The 18,507-nt window shown below is 43.1% G+C and overlaps 1 protein-coding gene across 2 annotated transcripts in view; it reads right to left on the reverse strand.

Annotated features, from left to right (window-relative positions):
- LOC106612840 (VPS53 subunit of GARP complex) overlaps window positions 1-18,507 on the reverse strand; it is a 35,855-nt gene extending 17,348 nt beyond the window's left edge. The window contains exons 1-10 of one of the 2 annotated variants that reach the window (XM_014214413.3): window positions 18,047-18,507; window positions 17,423-17,503; window positions 13,554-13,603; window positions 13,406-13,472; window positions 7,026-7,112; window positions 6,227-6,342; window positions 5,674-5,793; window positions 1,991-2,069; window positions 1,706-1,849; window positions 175-317 (exon numbers count right to left, since the gene is read on the reverse strand). In XM_014214413.3, the coding sequence (XP_014069888.1) occupies window positions 175-317; window positions 1,706-1,849; window positions 1,991-2,069; window positions 5,674-5,793; window positions 6,227-6,342; window positions 7,026-7,112; window positions 13,406-13,472; window positions 13,554-13,603; window positions 17,423-17,503; window positions 18,047-18,136 (977 nt within the window). In that variant the 5' untranslated portion in view covers window positions 18,137-18,507. The remainder of the gene's footprint in view (window positions 1-174; window positions 318-1,705; window positions 1,850-1,990; window positions 2,070-5,673; window positions 5,794-6,226; window positions 6,343-7,025; window positions 7,113-13,405; window positions 13,473-13,553; window positions 13,604-17,422; window positions 17,504-18,046) is intronic. The other variant, XM_014214414.3, reaches the window with a different exon arrangement.

An 18,507-nucleotide genomic window follows, 5' to 3' on the forward strand; every position in this document is an offset into this window, starting at 1 on the left:
TTTGCCGTTAGTCAGCACCTCCACACAGAATAATTCTCTGTGCTCCAGCTCATACATTTTATTAGGGGATGATAGAGCACAACTATTACAACAGTTGATAGAATAGGTTGACAGTGAGGCACTGGCTGTCTCAACAGTTTCCAGCACAGGGTGTGTGTGTGTGTGTGTGTGCACCTGGTGATGTGGCAGAACTCCACAGCGATGCGTTCGGTCATACACCACTCTTCAGGAAACATGCGTCCGTACTTCTCCTCATAGTCCACCAGCTGACGCTTAATCCAGGCGTAGCGCCGGTCGATCTTATCCAGCCAAGCTACCTGAGTCAGGTCAGTGGACAAACACACTTTCAGGTGGAGGGTCCACAGACACACTGTCACAACACTAGCATTATTAAAGATCAGTCAATGTACATCTCAATTATGATTCACATGATCTACAAAGGAAGAAATCCTGGGATGTAAAAAAAAAAAAAAATACATAGTAGTCGCTTAACCCCATTTGTACCTACCCAAAATGCCTCGTGTAGTGGGCCCAAAATGGACTGGAAAAATATCAAATTCATGCTTCAAAACCAACTTTATAAGAGGTTTTAAAGATATGGAATTTTGAGTAAAATATAATCTGATGTACAGTGAGGCAGTGTTGGCAGAATAGATGGATGCAGTTCAATGCATGATTAATATAATTCAACAATACATTTCTTGGTAGTCCAAAAACATATTGCTATCAGGTTGTGCATCACAGCTGAGCTGGTATATGGTTTGCTGCCACCACCCATTCGGGACACACCGTTTCAATGACAATATTTTGAACAAAAACGAATGACTGTAATGATCACAAGTCAGTCATTATGTGGCTAATAGGCTAGGGCACGTGTCAAACAAGGCCCGTGGTCCTATAAATAAGTCAACAGTTGAGTCATCGACAGTGCATTCGGAAAGTTTTCAGACCAATACAGTTCCCAATCAGTTGTCAAAACGTGAGTTGGAAAAAGCATGCATTGGCAGGCAAGCTGCAGAACGATGTATTACCCATCGCTTATCAGTGCAATTTTGACGGCCAATTAGCTAAAATGTTTGAAAGGGTTAATGTTCCCTCATTAGATTTTAGCTCATCTCCCTCTGGCTAGCGTTAGTTATTGATCTTGTTGATGTGCATAGGCAATTGACAGAGCCTACCTTTTCATGGTTGTTTTATCAATAGGACTGTAGTTCCCTAATGTAAGAGGACTCCCGTGGTGGTTACATATTTGCAGAAATCCATTCAGGTGTATTTTGTGGCTTTTGGTGAATGATCTAAAGCTGTGCTGTTACTACACCCTGTAAACACAGTCCAGTTCAAAGTGAATGATGGCAGGCCCGTGTGGCAAATGGCTTGTTAACACATAGGCCTACTGTAGCTCTGATTGGCTATGCATAGACTCCGGTCATGGACAAGACAGATGTTTTTATTAGGTATTATTTACTGCAGTGTCTATTAATTGTCCAAATGCATGGTGACATTTTCAGAAATGCCTTACTAGATGTCATTCCCAAACATTCTATGAATTTATGAAAAACGGGAAAATGGCCATATCTAAATGCTTGCTTGTCAGACAATTGTATTCTTCCTGGGGGTGTTTATGAACAGATTTGAATAATATTATGTTGCTAAAACGCTGTCAGTTCCACTTTAATGCTTAGCAGTACAATAAACTGAAACTCACATCCTGGTTCTCCTGGAAGAGCACCATGTACTCAGAGAGGTGCTGTCTGATGAACTTCTTGATGATCTCCTGTTTGATGCGAGGGTCCAAGACGTTGGCCACCAGACAGGCATCCCTCAGAACGTTACTGGGTCCCCCTGCTCTCTGGGGATATAGAGTACACACACAATTATAATATACATTAAATACATTATATAATGTATAGTCATACATATACACACAAACAATTGTTTAATGAAGCACATATGATAACACACAAGGCATTCATAGCACAAAAATATTCACCTTTGACCCCTGAGCGGGGAAGGCCTCTTCGAAGTCTGCCAGGATCTGAGTCCCCAGCTCGCTTTGGGCCGCTTTCACCCTGTGGATGACACAAACAGTGGAGAAACATTGAGAAAACATTGCCATCGTGAAAGCTGGAACTGGGTATAGAGCTGGTGTAGCATAACTGTAGATATTTTCATAATGCAACAGTTTCCCAAATGGTAGCTAGGTTGAGAGGGACCCACTGGTACAGTGAGGGAAAAAAGTATTTGATCCCCTGCTGATTTCCCCCCCCACTTTTATACAGGTAATAAACTGCGGTTAGGAGCACTCCCTTTAAGAGTGTGCTCCTGATCTCAGCTCATTACCTGTATAAAAGACACCTGGGAGCCAAAAAATGTTTCTGATTGAGAGGGGGTCAAATACTTATTTCCCTCATTAAAATGCAAATCATTTTATAACATTTTTGATATGCGTTTTTCTGGATTTTTTTGTTGTTATTCTGTCTCTCACTGTTCATATAAACCTACCATTAAAATTATAGACTGATCATTTCTTTGTAAGTGGGCAAACGTACAAAATTAGCAGGGGATCAAATACTTTTCCCCCCCACTGTAAGTCGTGACTAACTTGTTTTAGGCCGTGGCAAAACTGGCATGACTTGGGCCAATGGTTTTGTAGACTCATTGGGTCAGAGAAATTCCAGAAGTGTTTATTGGGTCACACAGTACAGAACATAGTTCCATGGTGGGAACCAGAACCACTGGCTTAAGAGGAGAGGATACACAGGCGGCACATACCCATGGTGAGAACTAGAACCACTGGCCTAATGTGATGAGTGAATTTGGTAGGGCATTTTGAGTCCAATCCTAGAGCAACAAGAAGAACCTTCCAGAATAAACAAGATGGATGCCATGCCACAGGGCAGGCATTGCCCTGCAGATGCCCCTGACAATCAGTCAGACCCACGCTACAGCTGTCCTTCTGTCTGGTCATCCCTCCATATGTTTATCAATTTCTTCTGAAGACTTAATTTTTTTCTCCCATTTACCCTTTTCCAGATAACAAAGCAGTGGTGGTCAGAGAGTGTGTGGGTGGCTTTGAATGATATTGGACACACAGACACAAGTCTGGATAAACATAAAAGTTTATGGAAGAAAAAAAAACATTAAAATGACCCCTCCCTCCCACACACACACACACTTCCTTGCTCTCCTAAATTCATGTTTTTATCATCCACTCCAAGGCAAACAGAGCAGCTCGCCTAGCTAGCTCCCCCGGCCAGAGAGACACAGGGACTAGCTGGGTTGAAGGCTGAACACAGACCGTACTCTGGTATGGGGTCTGGACTAGTGCTTAACACACCCCACAACGGTTCCTGTAAAGGGGAAAGAAGAGGGAGAACAAAAGACCTACTTTTCAATCACACACACAAAGAAACACTCTTGCTCTCTCAAACACAATTTTCCTATCTGGCACGCACACACACTCTCTCAAACACACTAAGCAGGAGGAAAGCCCGAGCCCTCAGCGGAAACAATGTCTGCATAAAGGAGTTCCTATTCAGTACATTCCTTCCTGTGTATTTCAGCAGCCTGCAGCCTCCTCTCCTCAGTAAATATTAAACAGGATCTGATTCAGATGAGCACAACAGAATACCTCTGGGATCTACAGGCTTGGCCTGGCTGCAGTCTAAATTATTGATTGAGGACCTCTATGTAGTTGAATGTGATTGCTTTTATTAAATGTTTATTTTTGTTTATTGTGCTGAATTATATTGTTTTATACACATACAGTTGTGGCCAAAATTTAAGAATGTGAAAATTAATATTTGTGTCAAAGTCTGCTGCCTCAGTTTGTATGATGGAAATTTGTATATACTCCAGAATGTTATGAAGAGTGATCAGATGAATTGCAATTAATTGCAAAGTCCCTCTTTCCCATGCAAATGAACTGAATCCCCCAAAAACATTTCCACTCCATTTCAGCCCTGCCACAAAAGGACCAGCTGACATCATGTCAGTGATTCTCTCGTTAACACAGGTGTGAGTGTTAACGAGGACAAGGCTGGAGATCACTCTGTCATGCTGATTGAGTTTGAATAACAGACTGGAAGCTTCAAAAGGAGGGTGGAGCTTGGAATCATTGTTCTTCCTCTGTCAACCATGGTTACCTGCAAGGAAACACATGCCGTAATCATTGCTTTGCACAAAAAGGGCTTCACAGCCAAGGATATTGCTGCCAGTAAGATTGCACCTAAATCAACCATTTATCAGATCATCAAGAATTTCAAGGAGAGAGGTTCAATTGTTGTGAAGAAGGCTTCAGGGCGCCCAAGAAAGTCCAGCAAGCGCCAGGACCGTCTCCTAAAGTTGATTCAGCTGCGGGATCGAGGCACCACCAGTACAGAGCTTGCTCAGAAATGGCAGCAGGCAGGTGTGAGTGCATCTGCACGCACAGTGAGGCGAAGACTTTTGGAGGATGGCCTAGTGTTAAGAAGGGCAGCAAAGAAGCCACTTCTCTGCAGGAAAAACATCAGGGACAGACTGATATTCTGCAAAAGGTACAGGGATTGGGACCGCTGAGGACTGGGGTAAAGTCATTTTCTCTGATGAATCCCTTTTCCGATTGTTTGGGGCATCCGGAGAAAAGCTTGTCCGGAGAAGACAAGGTGAGCGCTACCATCAGTCCTGTGTCATGCCAACAGTAAAGCATCCCGAGACCATTCATGTGTGGGGTTGCTTCTCAGCCAAGGGAGTGGGCTCACTCATAATTTTGCCTAAGAACACAGCCATGAATAAAGAATGGTACCAACACATCCTCCGAGAGCAACTTCTCCCAACCATCCAGGAACAGTTTGGTGACGAACAATGCCTTTTCCAGCATGATGGAGCAACTTGCCATAAGGCAAAAGTGATAACTAAGTGGCTCGGGGAACAAAACGTCGATATTTTGGGTCCATGGCCAGGAAACTCCCCAGACCTTAATCCCATTGAGAACTTGTGGTCAATCCTCAAGATGCGGGTGGACAAACAAAAACCCACAACTTCTGACAAACTCCAAGCATTGGTTATGCAAGAATTGGCTGCCATCAGTCAGGATGTGGCCCAGAAGTTAATTGACAGCATGCCAGGACAGATTGCAGAGGTCTTGAAAAAGAAGGGTCAACACTGCAAATATTGACTCTTTGCATCAACTTCATGTAATTGTCAATAAAAGCCTTTGACACTTATGAAATGCTTGTAATTATACTTCAGTATTCCAAAGTTACATCTGACAAAAATATCTAAAGACACTGAGGCAGCAGACTTTGTGAAAATTAATATTTGTGTAATTCTCAAAACTTTTGGCCACGACTGTATATGTGTATGTAGTTTAAATATTCTATTTTTATTGTAATGTGTACAGGGCTCTCTTGTAAAATATATTTTTAATCTCAATGTGAGTCCCTGTTTAAATAAAATAACACTACAGTTAGGGATAGCACCAATAATAAAAAAACAGTGGCGTTAGGAATGAACAATAATGACAGGAAAATTGAGGTGACTGGGAAATACAGTATGATGCATGCATGCAGTGGTTGGTTTGCAAGATTGAGCTGTGTTTGTTTGAAATACTGAGTGTTTCCCTACAGTATTACTGGTACAGTGTTATGGTCAGTTCAGAAAGGGAATGTGTTTGAGCATGGCGTGTGTGGTTACCTCTCTGAGAGCTGTCTGATCTGAGGGATGCCCATGTATTTGTGGAAGTGTTCCAGCACGTTGACCACCCCCTGTAGCAGGTTAGCCACCTCGCCATACTGCCTCTTCCTCGTCATGGCCCTGGGACACACAACATATCACCTGCAGATCTAGCTTAGAATCCTGTCTAGTGGCTACACATTTTTATTTGATTTATTTCACCTTTATTTAACCAGGTAGGCTAACTGAGAACAATTTCTCAAGCAGCCACTTCAACATGTAGTCAATGGTACTTGTGCCAAACTAAGACAGACCCAGCACCTTGGCTTGAGGCAGTAACCGTGCACAATGGTTTCCAATGATCTTTAGTATTCCTTTCTATGTGCAAACTCCTAACTCGAGATGCACATTTTCACACAAATCTTCCATTGACAACAAGGCATGTATTACAAGAAAGTCTGAGTTGCCCACAAATATTTAACTTAGGATTCATCCCTGTGTAACTTCTAGATGGGTGCTTTTCAAACAGTTGGCCCTCTCCTCCATGCCCATAGGTGGCACTGTGAGTACCCACTCTAGAGAGTCCACGCCCCCGGCCAGCATGTGCAGGTGGTTGAGGGTGGTGATGGAGGTGGTCAGGTGACGCTTAGCATGGTCCAGCTGTTTGATGTCCCGCGTTATCTCTTTGACCTGAGAGAGGGAGGTGGAGGGGTGGAGAGAGGAAAAAGAGAAAGGAGATTGAAGGGGTGAGAGAGGAGACGAATGAGAGAGAGAGACGAGGGGTGAGAAAGAGGGGGTAGGTGAGGGTGAGAGCAAGAGAGAGTGTGGAAGGGAGATGGAAGAGTAAGACATACCTGTTTGAGTTGAGATATAATTGCTACAACATACCCATTGAGGGAGGGGTTCCCCTCTCCCTGTTTACCCACCCAATCCAGCGTCCTTCCTGCGACCCCCCACATAATGTTCTTCTATCCTTCTGGGGACCTAAAATACATTTCAATTAAAAATCCTAACCTGTAAACCTAATCCTAATTGTAAACCCTAGCCCTAAACCTAACCACTAAACTTAAAATAGCCTTTGTCCTCCTGGGGACGTGGGAAATGTCCCCACGAGGGAGAATTTTCCTTGTTTTACTGTCCTTGTGGGGAATTTTAGGTCCAACCCACACACAGCAGGAGAATTACCTCCACTCATAACAACACTACAGTGTATGTCCCTAGAGGATGTCAGAGTCCCCAGGGGGCACCCTCAGTCACACACACACACACACACACACACACACACAAACAAACAAACGGGCACCCTGAAGCTTTAGACAGGGTAGACAAGATGGCTCCTGTGAGGGAGTCTGGCTGTGTGTTTGTTTGCTCACCATTTGCTCAGATTTCTCAGCCTTGTCCTTAATGTCGATGATTTTGCCAAAGAGCTGGCCGATGGCTACCTGGGCCTCTGCCAGTGCCTGGGAGAGAGAGAAAGAAAGAAAAAGAGAGAGACAGGTTTGAAAGATGTCATTTAGGTACCAGCACTCTCTAAAGAAGTTTACTTTCTGGCAGACATCTCTTCAGACACAGTGGGATGAAGCTGACATCTAGCATTAAGGCAAAGAGGGATTCTTTTCAACTTCTTTATCATCTTCTAGCCTGGTACCAGATCTGTTTGTTTGGCGTGACAATGGCCATAGGAGTTAGCAAGACAGCAAAATAGACCTGGGACCAGGCTATTTAGTCTCTCCTTACAGCAGGCCAGAAGCAATTGTTCACACAAGAATTTGGCTCTGGGTTTGGAGATTACAGGCTAATCAAACCAATCACTATATCTTGTTTAGTAGGAAAACCCAGGGACATTCTGGAGTCATGCTATTCTCCTCTTCAGGTCGTATTTATAGGCGCCTCGTCAGGGGGATGGAAAACCAAACAAAATGGCGTGATAAGAAACCAGAAGGAACGGCGTGGGGATGAGAAACCTCTCCCACAGTTAGCTCTCACATCCCAGTCGGTAAGAAGAGCGGTCTCTCTCTACTGCCAACCAATGCACAGAGAGAGATGTCCAACTACTCATTCCCAACCCAATATCCATGTATTTGAACCCCAACAACCCATGTTATAGACTGACTGACTAATGGAATAGCTAGTGGACCTGCTCATGACATGCATTATAACATCGCTTATAGAGAGAGGTGTCAAGCAAAATGTAAAATAAAGTGCAACTCTGATCAAAAGATGAATCTCCAACCCTCTCAAAATGTAGGCCTAGTGACTAGTGTTTGGCCACAAATTCTTGAAACAATCAGAGTGGAGGAGAACAGAGTGGTGCTTCTTTCACAGAGAAGTAAACTAATTGCTATGTTTCCCTTTTAGGCCACACAGCTGGGCTTTGATGGTCTGAGGTGGGCTTTGGCACTGCCATCCAATGCCAGGGTAATTGGGGGTAGCTGGTCCCAACACTGGTCCAGCGTGGGGTGTCTGTGTGTGGGGGGGGGGGGGGGGGGGAACTCTCCTCTCCTCCCACAGATGGAATCCTAACAGCCAGCACCAGCTGCCCAAGGAATGTACCACTTTTACAAGGCTCTTCAAAAACGCAAGTGGACGGACGGGGCAAATGCAAACACACAATCTGCGTTGTTGACAGCGGTGGATTCCTTTTTGGCTCTGCAGGAAGCAGCATCTATTCTGTTTAGAGGCCTATCATGATGACAGGGTCACAGAGCCAGACACAAAGTCACAGGCAGACTCCCTGGGTGTGGACACACACACACAGGTAGACCTTTCAGTTAAACCAGCAGGCATGGAGGGCAGGCTCTAATAGTAACCATGTAGTCCATCTGTTACCAGGAATAAGCGAGGAAAGTCAGGGGCAGGAAGCTGAGAACCTTGGGTCGGTCATGACCTGTTGAGGGTTGCCACTGGCCAGGACCATCAACATACTATGAATACTTTACAAAATGCCTCCTTTCCGCCTTACTTCCTTGAGCTTACCATTGACTGATCTATACCTGATTAAATAAGTGAAAGGAAGGTCTCGACCGTAACTGCTTCCACCAATCCAACCCTCTCAGATCTGTGATTACCTCAGGGAGGGAGGAAGGATGTTATTTTGATTCAAACAGGCCCCTAGACACAAACTACCTCTAACCACCTTAAGAACCCATCAGAATACTAATTCCAAAGCCCCTCATTCATAACAACCTGAGGCACAATCAAACAACCAATACCACACACACACACACACACACACACACACACACACACACACACACACACACACACACACACACACACACACACACACACACACACACACACACACACACACACACACACACACACACACACACACACACACACACACACACACACACACACCAAGTAGAGCCCATAGTCTGAAGACCTTGATAAAGAATTAGACTGGAGAAGCTGCTCAGTGAGCCAGCCTGTCTGGCATCTCTCCTCCGAACGTTCATTTCCTACATTTAGCCTAATCGCCAAAGCGTCTGAGCATTGGGAAAGGAGTGGGGAGACCACAGCCCAGCACACTTCTGCCTGGCTGAGATCGCTATCTTTACTACGCCCACATCCATCCCGTTCCAACCCAGACGGGAGAAATAGAGCACTGTCTGCCACACATATGGACTCTATTTGGGGATTTTTGGAGGAGGGGAAGGCAGGGGGCGGTTAGAGGGGGGTTTCTTCCACTGACAGATATGAAGAGATGTGGATGTACCCCACAATGACAAGTCATGCATCCCTCCTATCCACAGACCCTGTAGTTTATGGGGTAAGCCTAGGTTGTACATTTATTATTTATTTATTGAGCTTAGTGAGTTAAGAACAAATTCTTATTTACAATGACGGCGTGCCCTGGCCAAACCCTCCCCAAACTCGGACGACGCTGGGCTAATTGTGTACCGCCCTATGGGACTCCCGATAACAGCCGGTTGTGATACAGCCCAGGATCGAACCCGGGTCTGTAGTGATGCCTCTTGCACTGCAATGCAGTGCCTTAGACCGCAGTGCCACTCAGTCCCCCTGAAATAGTGAATGAAGACATATTGACCATGCAATAAACAGCATACAAGGCATTCTTCATATGTACCAAGCTGAACAATCACACACGTGTTTAGAAAGCAAACAGGCGAGGCCAATTGTCTGAACTAAGTACTCCATGATAACAAGGACATAAATATGTTCTGGTTTATTACAGGAGAGGGCAAAGCTATAGAGAATCCCGTATAAACAGCTGGATGCTTGGTCCATAGAAATAGAATGAGCATTGGTTTGTATGGGTATGTCCATTCTAGTCAATCTATTTCTGTGGTTGGGTGGGTCACTTGTGTGTCCAAATTACATGGTAACCATCACATTTCCCCCAAAACAATATGAACATATCCTTTAACTGGGTTAAAGGCTATAGCAACACATCAACATCAAAGAGAATGAGAAAGCAAGAGAGAGAGGAAGAGAGTAACAGAGTTTCCCGTACTGCATGTAATATATTGTGTTTTTTGTATACTGAGGTCACAAAAATGAATCTCCATGTAAGTGGACAATAAAGTATATTGTATGAAAAACCGAGACACAAAGAAAAGACAGGAAGGGATACACAGCAGATGAAAGAGCAGAGAACCCAACTTGAAGCAGTAAACTTCCCTTCCTGAGTTTAGATTAAATATTTATGTTATGTTTGCTTCTCAAGGAGGTTCCCATTCCGTCTCAGTGTTCCTAATAAGTACATCCAGATGCTAGGAGCTACAGTAACACATCTGCAACACACACGCACGCACACACACACACACGTAAGAAATCTGCATGGACACACACACACACAATAGCCATAACCTATCCACATGCCGGCCGGCCGGATCCCCACCCGCTGCCTCGTTGACGACCATAAAGCCCCACAGCTGACCTGACCATGTGGGGACATCAAGCTGCACATGGGAAAAGTTTGGTGCATAGCTGAATAATGGCTATGGTGACTGAGCTATGCAAGCTCAATGCTGTTAACGTTTTCTGGCATGAATGGCTAGGCTACGTGTAATTGATAACAAATGTTTGGTTTGTGAATGAGCCTCTCTAGCCTAGTGACTAGAGCGTTGGGCCAGTAACCAGAAGGTTGCTGGATTGAATCCCAGAGCTGACAAGGTAAAAATCTGTTGTTCTGCCCCTGCCTGAGCAAGGCAGTTTAACTCGCTGTTCCCTGGGCGGCGAAGACGTGGATGTCCCTGAGCACCACTCAGGATGGGGCTCCCGAGTGGCGCAGTGGTCTAAGGCACTGCATCTAAGTGCAAGAGGCGTCACTGCTGTCCCTGGTTAGAATCGAGGCTGCATCACATCCGGCCATGATTGGGTGGCGCACAATTGGCCCAGCGTCGTCAGGTTTTGGCTGGGATAGGCCGTCATTGTAAATAAGAATTTGTTCTTAACTGACTTTCCTAGTTAAATAGAAGATTTAAAAAAAGTCGATTAAGGCAGCCCCCCGCACCTCTCTGATTTCAGAGGGGTTGGGTTAAATGCGGAAGACATATTTCAGTTGAATACATTCAGTTGGACAACTGACTAGGCATCTCCCTTTCCCCACTCCCATAACGCCCCACCCTCCCCCAAAACCGAGCCTCCGCCACTCACTCTCCCATACTGACTCCATGCACCCACAATACGCTTGTTGAGAACAATTCATCAATTTCCTCAGGGCAGAAATAACTTCCGCTTTTAGTTATGGCTGCAAAGTATCATAATCAGGAGAACAACAATATGTCTGAGAGCAAGTTATAAATCACTTGTAAATTGTTCACTCTGAGATTGTGAAGACTAAAGAGAATGGCGAGGAATAAAACAACTAGAGTTGACTTGGGATTCAGGCAGTTTAAACTGCAGTGAACCAGAGTGAGACATGTTTGGCCTTCTGGTCCATGTTACCATGACGATAGGCTGGACAGACAAACCACTTGTAGCTGCTTTTGACAGCTGCTTCGTAGAAGAGCTGGCGAACAACAACAAACCAGTCAGAACTGCTTAGAGAAGGAAAAGGAGACTGAATGGAATGTGTGTGTGTGCATGTAATTCATTCCATCAATCAACAACATCAAAGAGTCCCCTCCTAGTTCTAAGACTGATATGCACCTACACCAACATACATACACCCAATATCCCTGGCATTCTGATTCCATCAACCCCTTGCCTGGGGATTGGACATCTGAAGCAGACACCTCCATCCCCACCGTGCTGATCACTACCAGTCTGCCACCCCTACAGACTAAATACAAGGGAAATCTTAACAGTCCTTCTCCACTTCAGTTCTTTTTCTGTTCCCTTTCTTTGTCATTAGGAGCGCTCAATTAAGTAGGTGGATTTGGCACCGTCGGACACACTCGCTAGCTAAATCAAATCCAGCTCTCCTCTTCTCTCAGTCTCCATCTCTGGCTGCAATGAACAACTCTCCACATTTCTGTCTGCAGAATTTCCCCTCAGCTCTTTGGGAGATGTGGATGGTTCAGTGGGCCTCAGCTACGAGCCCACAAGACCAGAAACCCAACGGTACAGTACAGTGTCATGCTTGCCGTGCCTACCAACCTCATGGGTTAGTGGATTCTGTCCAGAACACTTCTGATAATCCAGTGGAAACAGAGAAGGACGGGACCACCATCCCAGAAACACGCAACACATGCAACACACACACAGAAACAGCTCTCCCATCAGGTGTCACGACTCAAAACCACAGTTCCCTGACAGAGCGAGGGTCTGCGTTAAATCAAGGGTTTTTCCTGACCTTCTCAGAGGAGAAATGGCAGGACACCAAACCACAGGTCCAAATGTAACCCTGAATAATGAATGGTAATCTTTTCCTTTAAGACAGCAGTAGTTCTAACAGTAGGGAATGAGATGGTTCTGACTCATCCTGTCCTTTTCCATGGTATTAGTGAGGACAGAGAAACAGAAAAAGGAGCACCAACATATTTGTCTGGGTTAGGAGGACTAATCCTGGGGAAAAGGTTGCAAAACATAATCTCAACCAGTCTGTTGGAGGGGTGATGTGTTTGTATAGTAGAGGTCGACCGATTATGATTTTTCAACGCCGATACTGATTATTGGCGGGCCAAAAGGCATGATTTTTTTACATGTATTTATTTGTAACAATGACAATTACAACAATACTGAATGAACACTTATTTTAACTTAATATAATACATAAATACTATCAATTTAGCCTCAAATAAATAATGAAACATGTTCAATTTGGTTTAAATAATGCAAAAACAAAGCAAGAGAAGAAAGTAAAAGTGCAATATGTGCCATGTAAAAAAGCTAACGTTTAAGTTCCTTGCTCAGAACATGAGAACATATGAAAGCTGGTGGTTCCTTTTAACATGAGTCTTCAATATTCCCAGGTAAGAAGTTTAAGGTTGTAGTTATTATAGGAATTCTAGGACTATTTCTCTCTATATGATTTGTATTTCATATACCTTTGACTATTGGATGTTCTTATAGTGTCACGCCCTGACCTGAGAGAGACAGGTTGTGTCAAAGCATGCTGTCACTGAGCCCAGTGCTTAAAGCCAAGCATAACAAAACACTGCCTGCTACACACACACACATTACCCCCCCCTTCCAAAAATGAGCTTACACATGCACACAGCTTAGTCCTTAATTAGCTCATTAATAACAACGAAGGTATTTACTCACAGTCAGGGGCAGTTTCTAGGAAAATTAACCAATAACACACTGAAGAGTAATCCCAGACGGTCCGCTCACTCACCTGTCTGCCATCCTGGCCCACGTTGGTCTGGCCTCTCACCACCGTCCTGATGTTGTCATCCAGACGCCTGAAACACACACACAAAATCAATAATATTATGTCAAACTCATCTTTAAAAAAACTTCAACAACACAATGAGGTCACTCACCGAATCTTCAGACGGATCTTGTTGACCACATCATCTATATTTGCCAGTGACTGTGAGGAAACAGGGGTATCATGATTATGAATTGACCAAAATCTACTCCCCCACATAAAACCAAGTTGCATGGACTGATTTGGATGATGAAGGATCCTTTTCTAATGTTACAAAGGTATGCAGGCAGCGCCACCTACTGGGTAAGTCTAAATGATTATTACTTTTGACTAAGTCAATCAGAATTTTGTTTTGCTAGGCCATATACATTTCAAAATGTTTAATGAATTTCATTTTTTGAAAGATGATGGTGAGCATGCGACAAAAGAAAAATAAGTAGACACTTTTTAAAATACTATAGGATCTTTATTTCGACACCTAATCAAGAGATTTTATCATCGTGGGGAGGCTAAAAGAGAAAGTTCAGCCATAATCCGAGAGGGAGTTGTGCATCTCTTTACTGGCAGCTTGAGGACAATATTTTTGCTATGATTGTGCAATATTTCAGATTTTTATATTTGTATGGCCTTACTTTTTTTCCCTGGCTGACGAGACTCACGTAGTACACAGCGAGGGAGAGCTGTGACTCTGGTCTGTTCACAGAAGTCAGTTGGTTGGTGCTATATTCACACAAAAATTTACTTGAGCTTTGATTGGTTCTGCTAAAAATACTTTATCTGCCTAAACAATGAAAAATAGTTTGAAAATGTGAACGTATGTAGTATGGAAACAATGCATCATGCTGCCTTGTTGACAACATGACAAATGTTCACTTGTTTGCCTCACTTTTCAAAAAATGTAATCTGTAAACATTTAATAAAATGTGTATGGCCTAGCAAAACAAAGGTCTGTTTGATACGAGCAGGGCGCGCCTCGCTCAGCCGCTTTGCACGGTCACGTGGTAGGCCATAGCCTGGTTCAACACAGGGCAGCTTAATCGAATCCCCTTAATCAATATATCGACAGAGCGTGCCTACAACATCAAGGAGCCTTTCCAGGCGAGATTCCCTATAAACACGCCACTTCGATACAACTATGACCATAAGTGACTTTTTCATAGCAGGTTAGGAGAACTTACGCAGCAGGTTAAGGTTAGGAAAAGGGGCCTCCCTAGTGGCGCAGTGGTCTAAGGCACTGCATCGCAGTGCTAGCTGTGCCACTAGAGATTCTGGGTTCGAGTCCAGGCTCTGTCACAGCTGGCCGCGACCGGGAGACCCATGGAGCGGCGCACAATTGGCCCAGCATCGTCTGGGTTAGGGGAGGGTTTGGCTGGCAGGGATGTCCTTGACCCATCGCGTACCAGCAACTCCTGTGGCGGCGCCAGGTGTACGGTGTTTCCTCCGACACATTGGTGCGGCTGGCTTCTGGGTTAAGTGGGCATTGTGTCAAGAAGCAGTGCGGCTTGGGTTGTGTTTCGAAGGACACACAGCTCTCGACCTTCACCTCTTTCGAGTCCGTACGGGAGTTGCAGCGATGAGTGTAACTACCAATTGGAAACCATGAAAAAGGGGTAAACATTTAAATAAAAAATACATTTATAAAAAAAAAAAAAAAAAAAAAAAAAAGGTTAGGAAATGGGTTAGGGAAAATGCTTGCCTAACCTGCTAAGAAAAGTAACTTCCGGTCGTAACTAGAGGTCGACTGATGATTTTTCAACGCCGATACCGATTATTGGAGGGCCCCAAAAAAAAAGCCGATACCGATTAATCGGCCGATTATTGTGATTTTTATATATATATATATATACACACACATAGCTCTGAAGTGACAACGATACTGAAGAGTCTGCTTAGGAGACAAATACTCTCAACTGTTTGAATAATAAAAATAGAGTTTAAGTTACCTGTGATGAATGCTGAAAACAAAAACTGTAATTTCTATATGCAGGAAATCCTATTTTAATAATGGGCATAGTAAGAATTGACTACCAAAGTGCGAGTCATAATTCCCATGACACCTTCTAGCAAAATCTGAAAAGCGGTTCCTTCATTTATTCCATAGGATATTTTTAGATTAACTTAAAATAAGGTTTGTGTTTGGTTTAGGCTTACACCACCTTGCCAATTTTATAACTGTGTAGATATCCATAGGATATAACTCTGATCAATATAAGCGAAGATCATTTTTTTTGTAGAGTGGATTTATGAAAATATGTTGACAAACGTTACCTAGTGAGATTTACACGGGTATCAAAACGCCGAGGCGGTTTAAGCACAAAACACAGACCTTATTTGAAGTAGATCAAGACATTCTCTATGGAAGACATGAACGGTAAAATAACGAAGGAACCCCTTTCAAGTTCAGCCGCAAGTTATTACAGGAATTATGACGCGTCGACTATTTCTCTCTAAACCATATACCTTTGACTATTACGAGCCTGCTGCTGCCTACCACCACTCAGTCAGACTGCTCTATCAAATATCAAATCATAGACTTAACTATAATATAATAAACCTTAGGTCATTAATATGGTCAAATCCAGAAACTATCATCTCGAAAACATTATTCTTTCAGTGACATACGGAACCGTTCCGTATTTGATCTAACGGGTGGCATCCATAAGTCTAAATATTCCTGTTACATTGCACAACCTACAATGTTATTTCATAGTTCCGTAAAATTCTGGCAAATTAGTTCGCAACGAGCCAGATTCTGTATACCCTGATTCTGCGTGCAACGAACGCAAGAGAACTGACACAATTTCACCTGGTTAATATTGCCTGCTAACCTGGATTTATTTTAGCTAAATATGCAGGTTTAAAAATATATACTTCTGTGTATTGATTTTAAGAAAGGCATTGATGTTTATGGTTAGGTACAGTCGTGCAACGATTGTGCTTTTTTTCGCAAATGCGCTTTTGTTAAATCATCCCCGTTTGGCGAAGTCTGCTGTCTTTGTTAGGAAGAAATAGTCTTCACAGTTCGCAACAAGCCAGGCGGCCCAAACTGCTGCATATACCCTGACTCTGTTTGCCAGAGAAGTGACACATTTTCCCTAGTTAAAAGAAATTCATGTTAGCAGGCAATATTAACTAAATATGCAGGTTTCAAAATATATACTTGTGTATTGATTTTAAGAAAGACGTTTATGGTTAGGTACACGTCGGAGCAAAGACAGTCCTTTTTCACGAATGCGCACCACATCGATTATATGCAAAGCAGGACAGGCTAGATAAACTAGTAATATCATCAACCATGTGTAGTTAACTAGTGTTTATGATTGATTGATTGTTTTCTATAAGATAAGTTTAATGCTAGCTAGCAACTTACCTTGGCAACGTAAAGCAGGTGGTTAGAGCATTGGGCTAGTTAACGTAAGGTTGCATCCCCAAGCTGATAAGATAAAAATCTGTCATTTTGCCCCTGAAACAAGGCAGTTAACCCACCGTTCCTAGGCCGTCATTGAAAATAAGAATGTGTTCTTTAACTGACTTGCCTAGTTAAATAAAGGTTTAAAAAATAAATAAAAATAAACATTAAAAAAATAATAAAATAAAATATAAAACAAATATTTAAATAAATAAATCAATCAAATATTTAAAAAAAAGAATTTGGCAAATCGGCGGCCAAAAATACCGATTACCGATTGTTATGAAAACTTGAAATCGGCCCTAATTAATCGGCCATTCCGATTAATCGGTCGACCTCTAGTCGTAACTGTATTTAAGTGCAGTGTTTTTAGGGAGTCCCTTCCAAACTGAAGTCAGGAAGACTTCAAGTTTGGTGTCAGCCAGGTGCTAGACTATAACTTTTTATCATCTTGTAACAACATAAGTATGAAATCATATAGCTTAGGAACACAGAAGAAGTATCCAAGACTAGAGCCTTGGTGTAACATAAAATAACTTTAGTTTCTGTGAAGTGATGTACTCTAGTCTTACCTGCTCAGTGGGAAACAATGTATTGATGTATTCCACTGCATTAAAATCTGCTCTGTCCAATGGGTCTTGACTGGGGAAAACCTAAGGCATAAAAATATGACTCAATGAATACGTTGTTGGTTCTTCATTGCTTAACAGCTAGCCTATATAGTGGTTAATAGCTAGCTAACGTTACTATCTATGTAGCTAGCCTAACAAACAGTTTTCCTAATTAATTAGAATCAACAACCATGCATTTCGTAAAGAAGACTGATTTCATGCATTTCACTAATGACATTTTCAGAGAATTATCTAACGTTACACTGTAACTAGCTAACGTTAGCTAGGTACAGTAAGTGTCAGAGTTTCGATGACAGGCAAGGTTGTGGCAACCTGTCTGGCTTTTACTAAGGGTAGGGTGGTGTTGTTGTACAAAGCTAGCTAGTCTGCTAACTAAGTTAGCTAGAAATACAAAACTTCACACTGAGAATATGATGACTGTTGACATGTATTAAAAATAGCTAACGTTAGTAGCTAACTAAGATAACAACACAGCTAACGTTAGGTAAGCTATCTAGCTCATGCCTGAATACAGACTACCATTTTCATTGTAGATAAGAAACGTATCCTTCTTAGCACGATTACCTGCTCGATGGCCAACTGCACCTCTGGAGTAAGGTGCAAAATAGCCTCTAAATCCTCCGCAAATTCCAATTCTTCCTCCTCCATCATCATGCACAGCTAGCAAACTGCCGCAAAAAGCCGAGGCAGGTCACTTCCTTCTCCTTCTTCTTCTTCTGTGGATTTTAAGTGGCGTTTGGCAACCGACATTAAGGTGTATTACCGTCACTAACTGGATTGGAGCGTGGACCAGAGACAGGGAAGGTCTACATCCTACCCAATATTATCGTCTTCCTAAGGAAACGAAATACATAATTAAATGCTACATCCCCTGAAGATTTCCCCAACCCCATTACACCTCAAATCTAATAACAATCGCTCTCTCTCCCTCCCATATTTCTGGCACTGAAATAGAACGTGTTTCACTGTCTCTATCTCCTCCTGACACTGATCGCACCTCACAGTCAGATGTTTCCCCACCAATT

This window comes from Salmo salar, chromosome 09 (genome assembly GCF_965601325.2).
Source record: "Salmo salar chromosome 09, fSalSal1, whole genome shotgun sequence".
Taxonomy (NCBI): domain Eukaryota; kingdom Metazoa; phylum Chordata; class Actinopteri; order Salmoniformes; family Salmonidae; genus Salmo; species Salmo salar.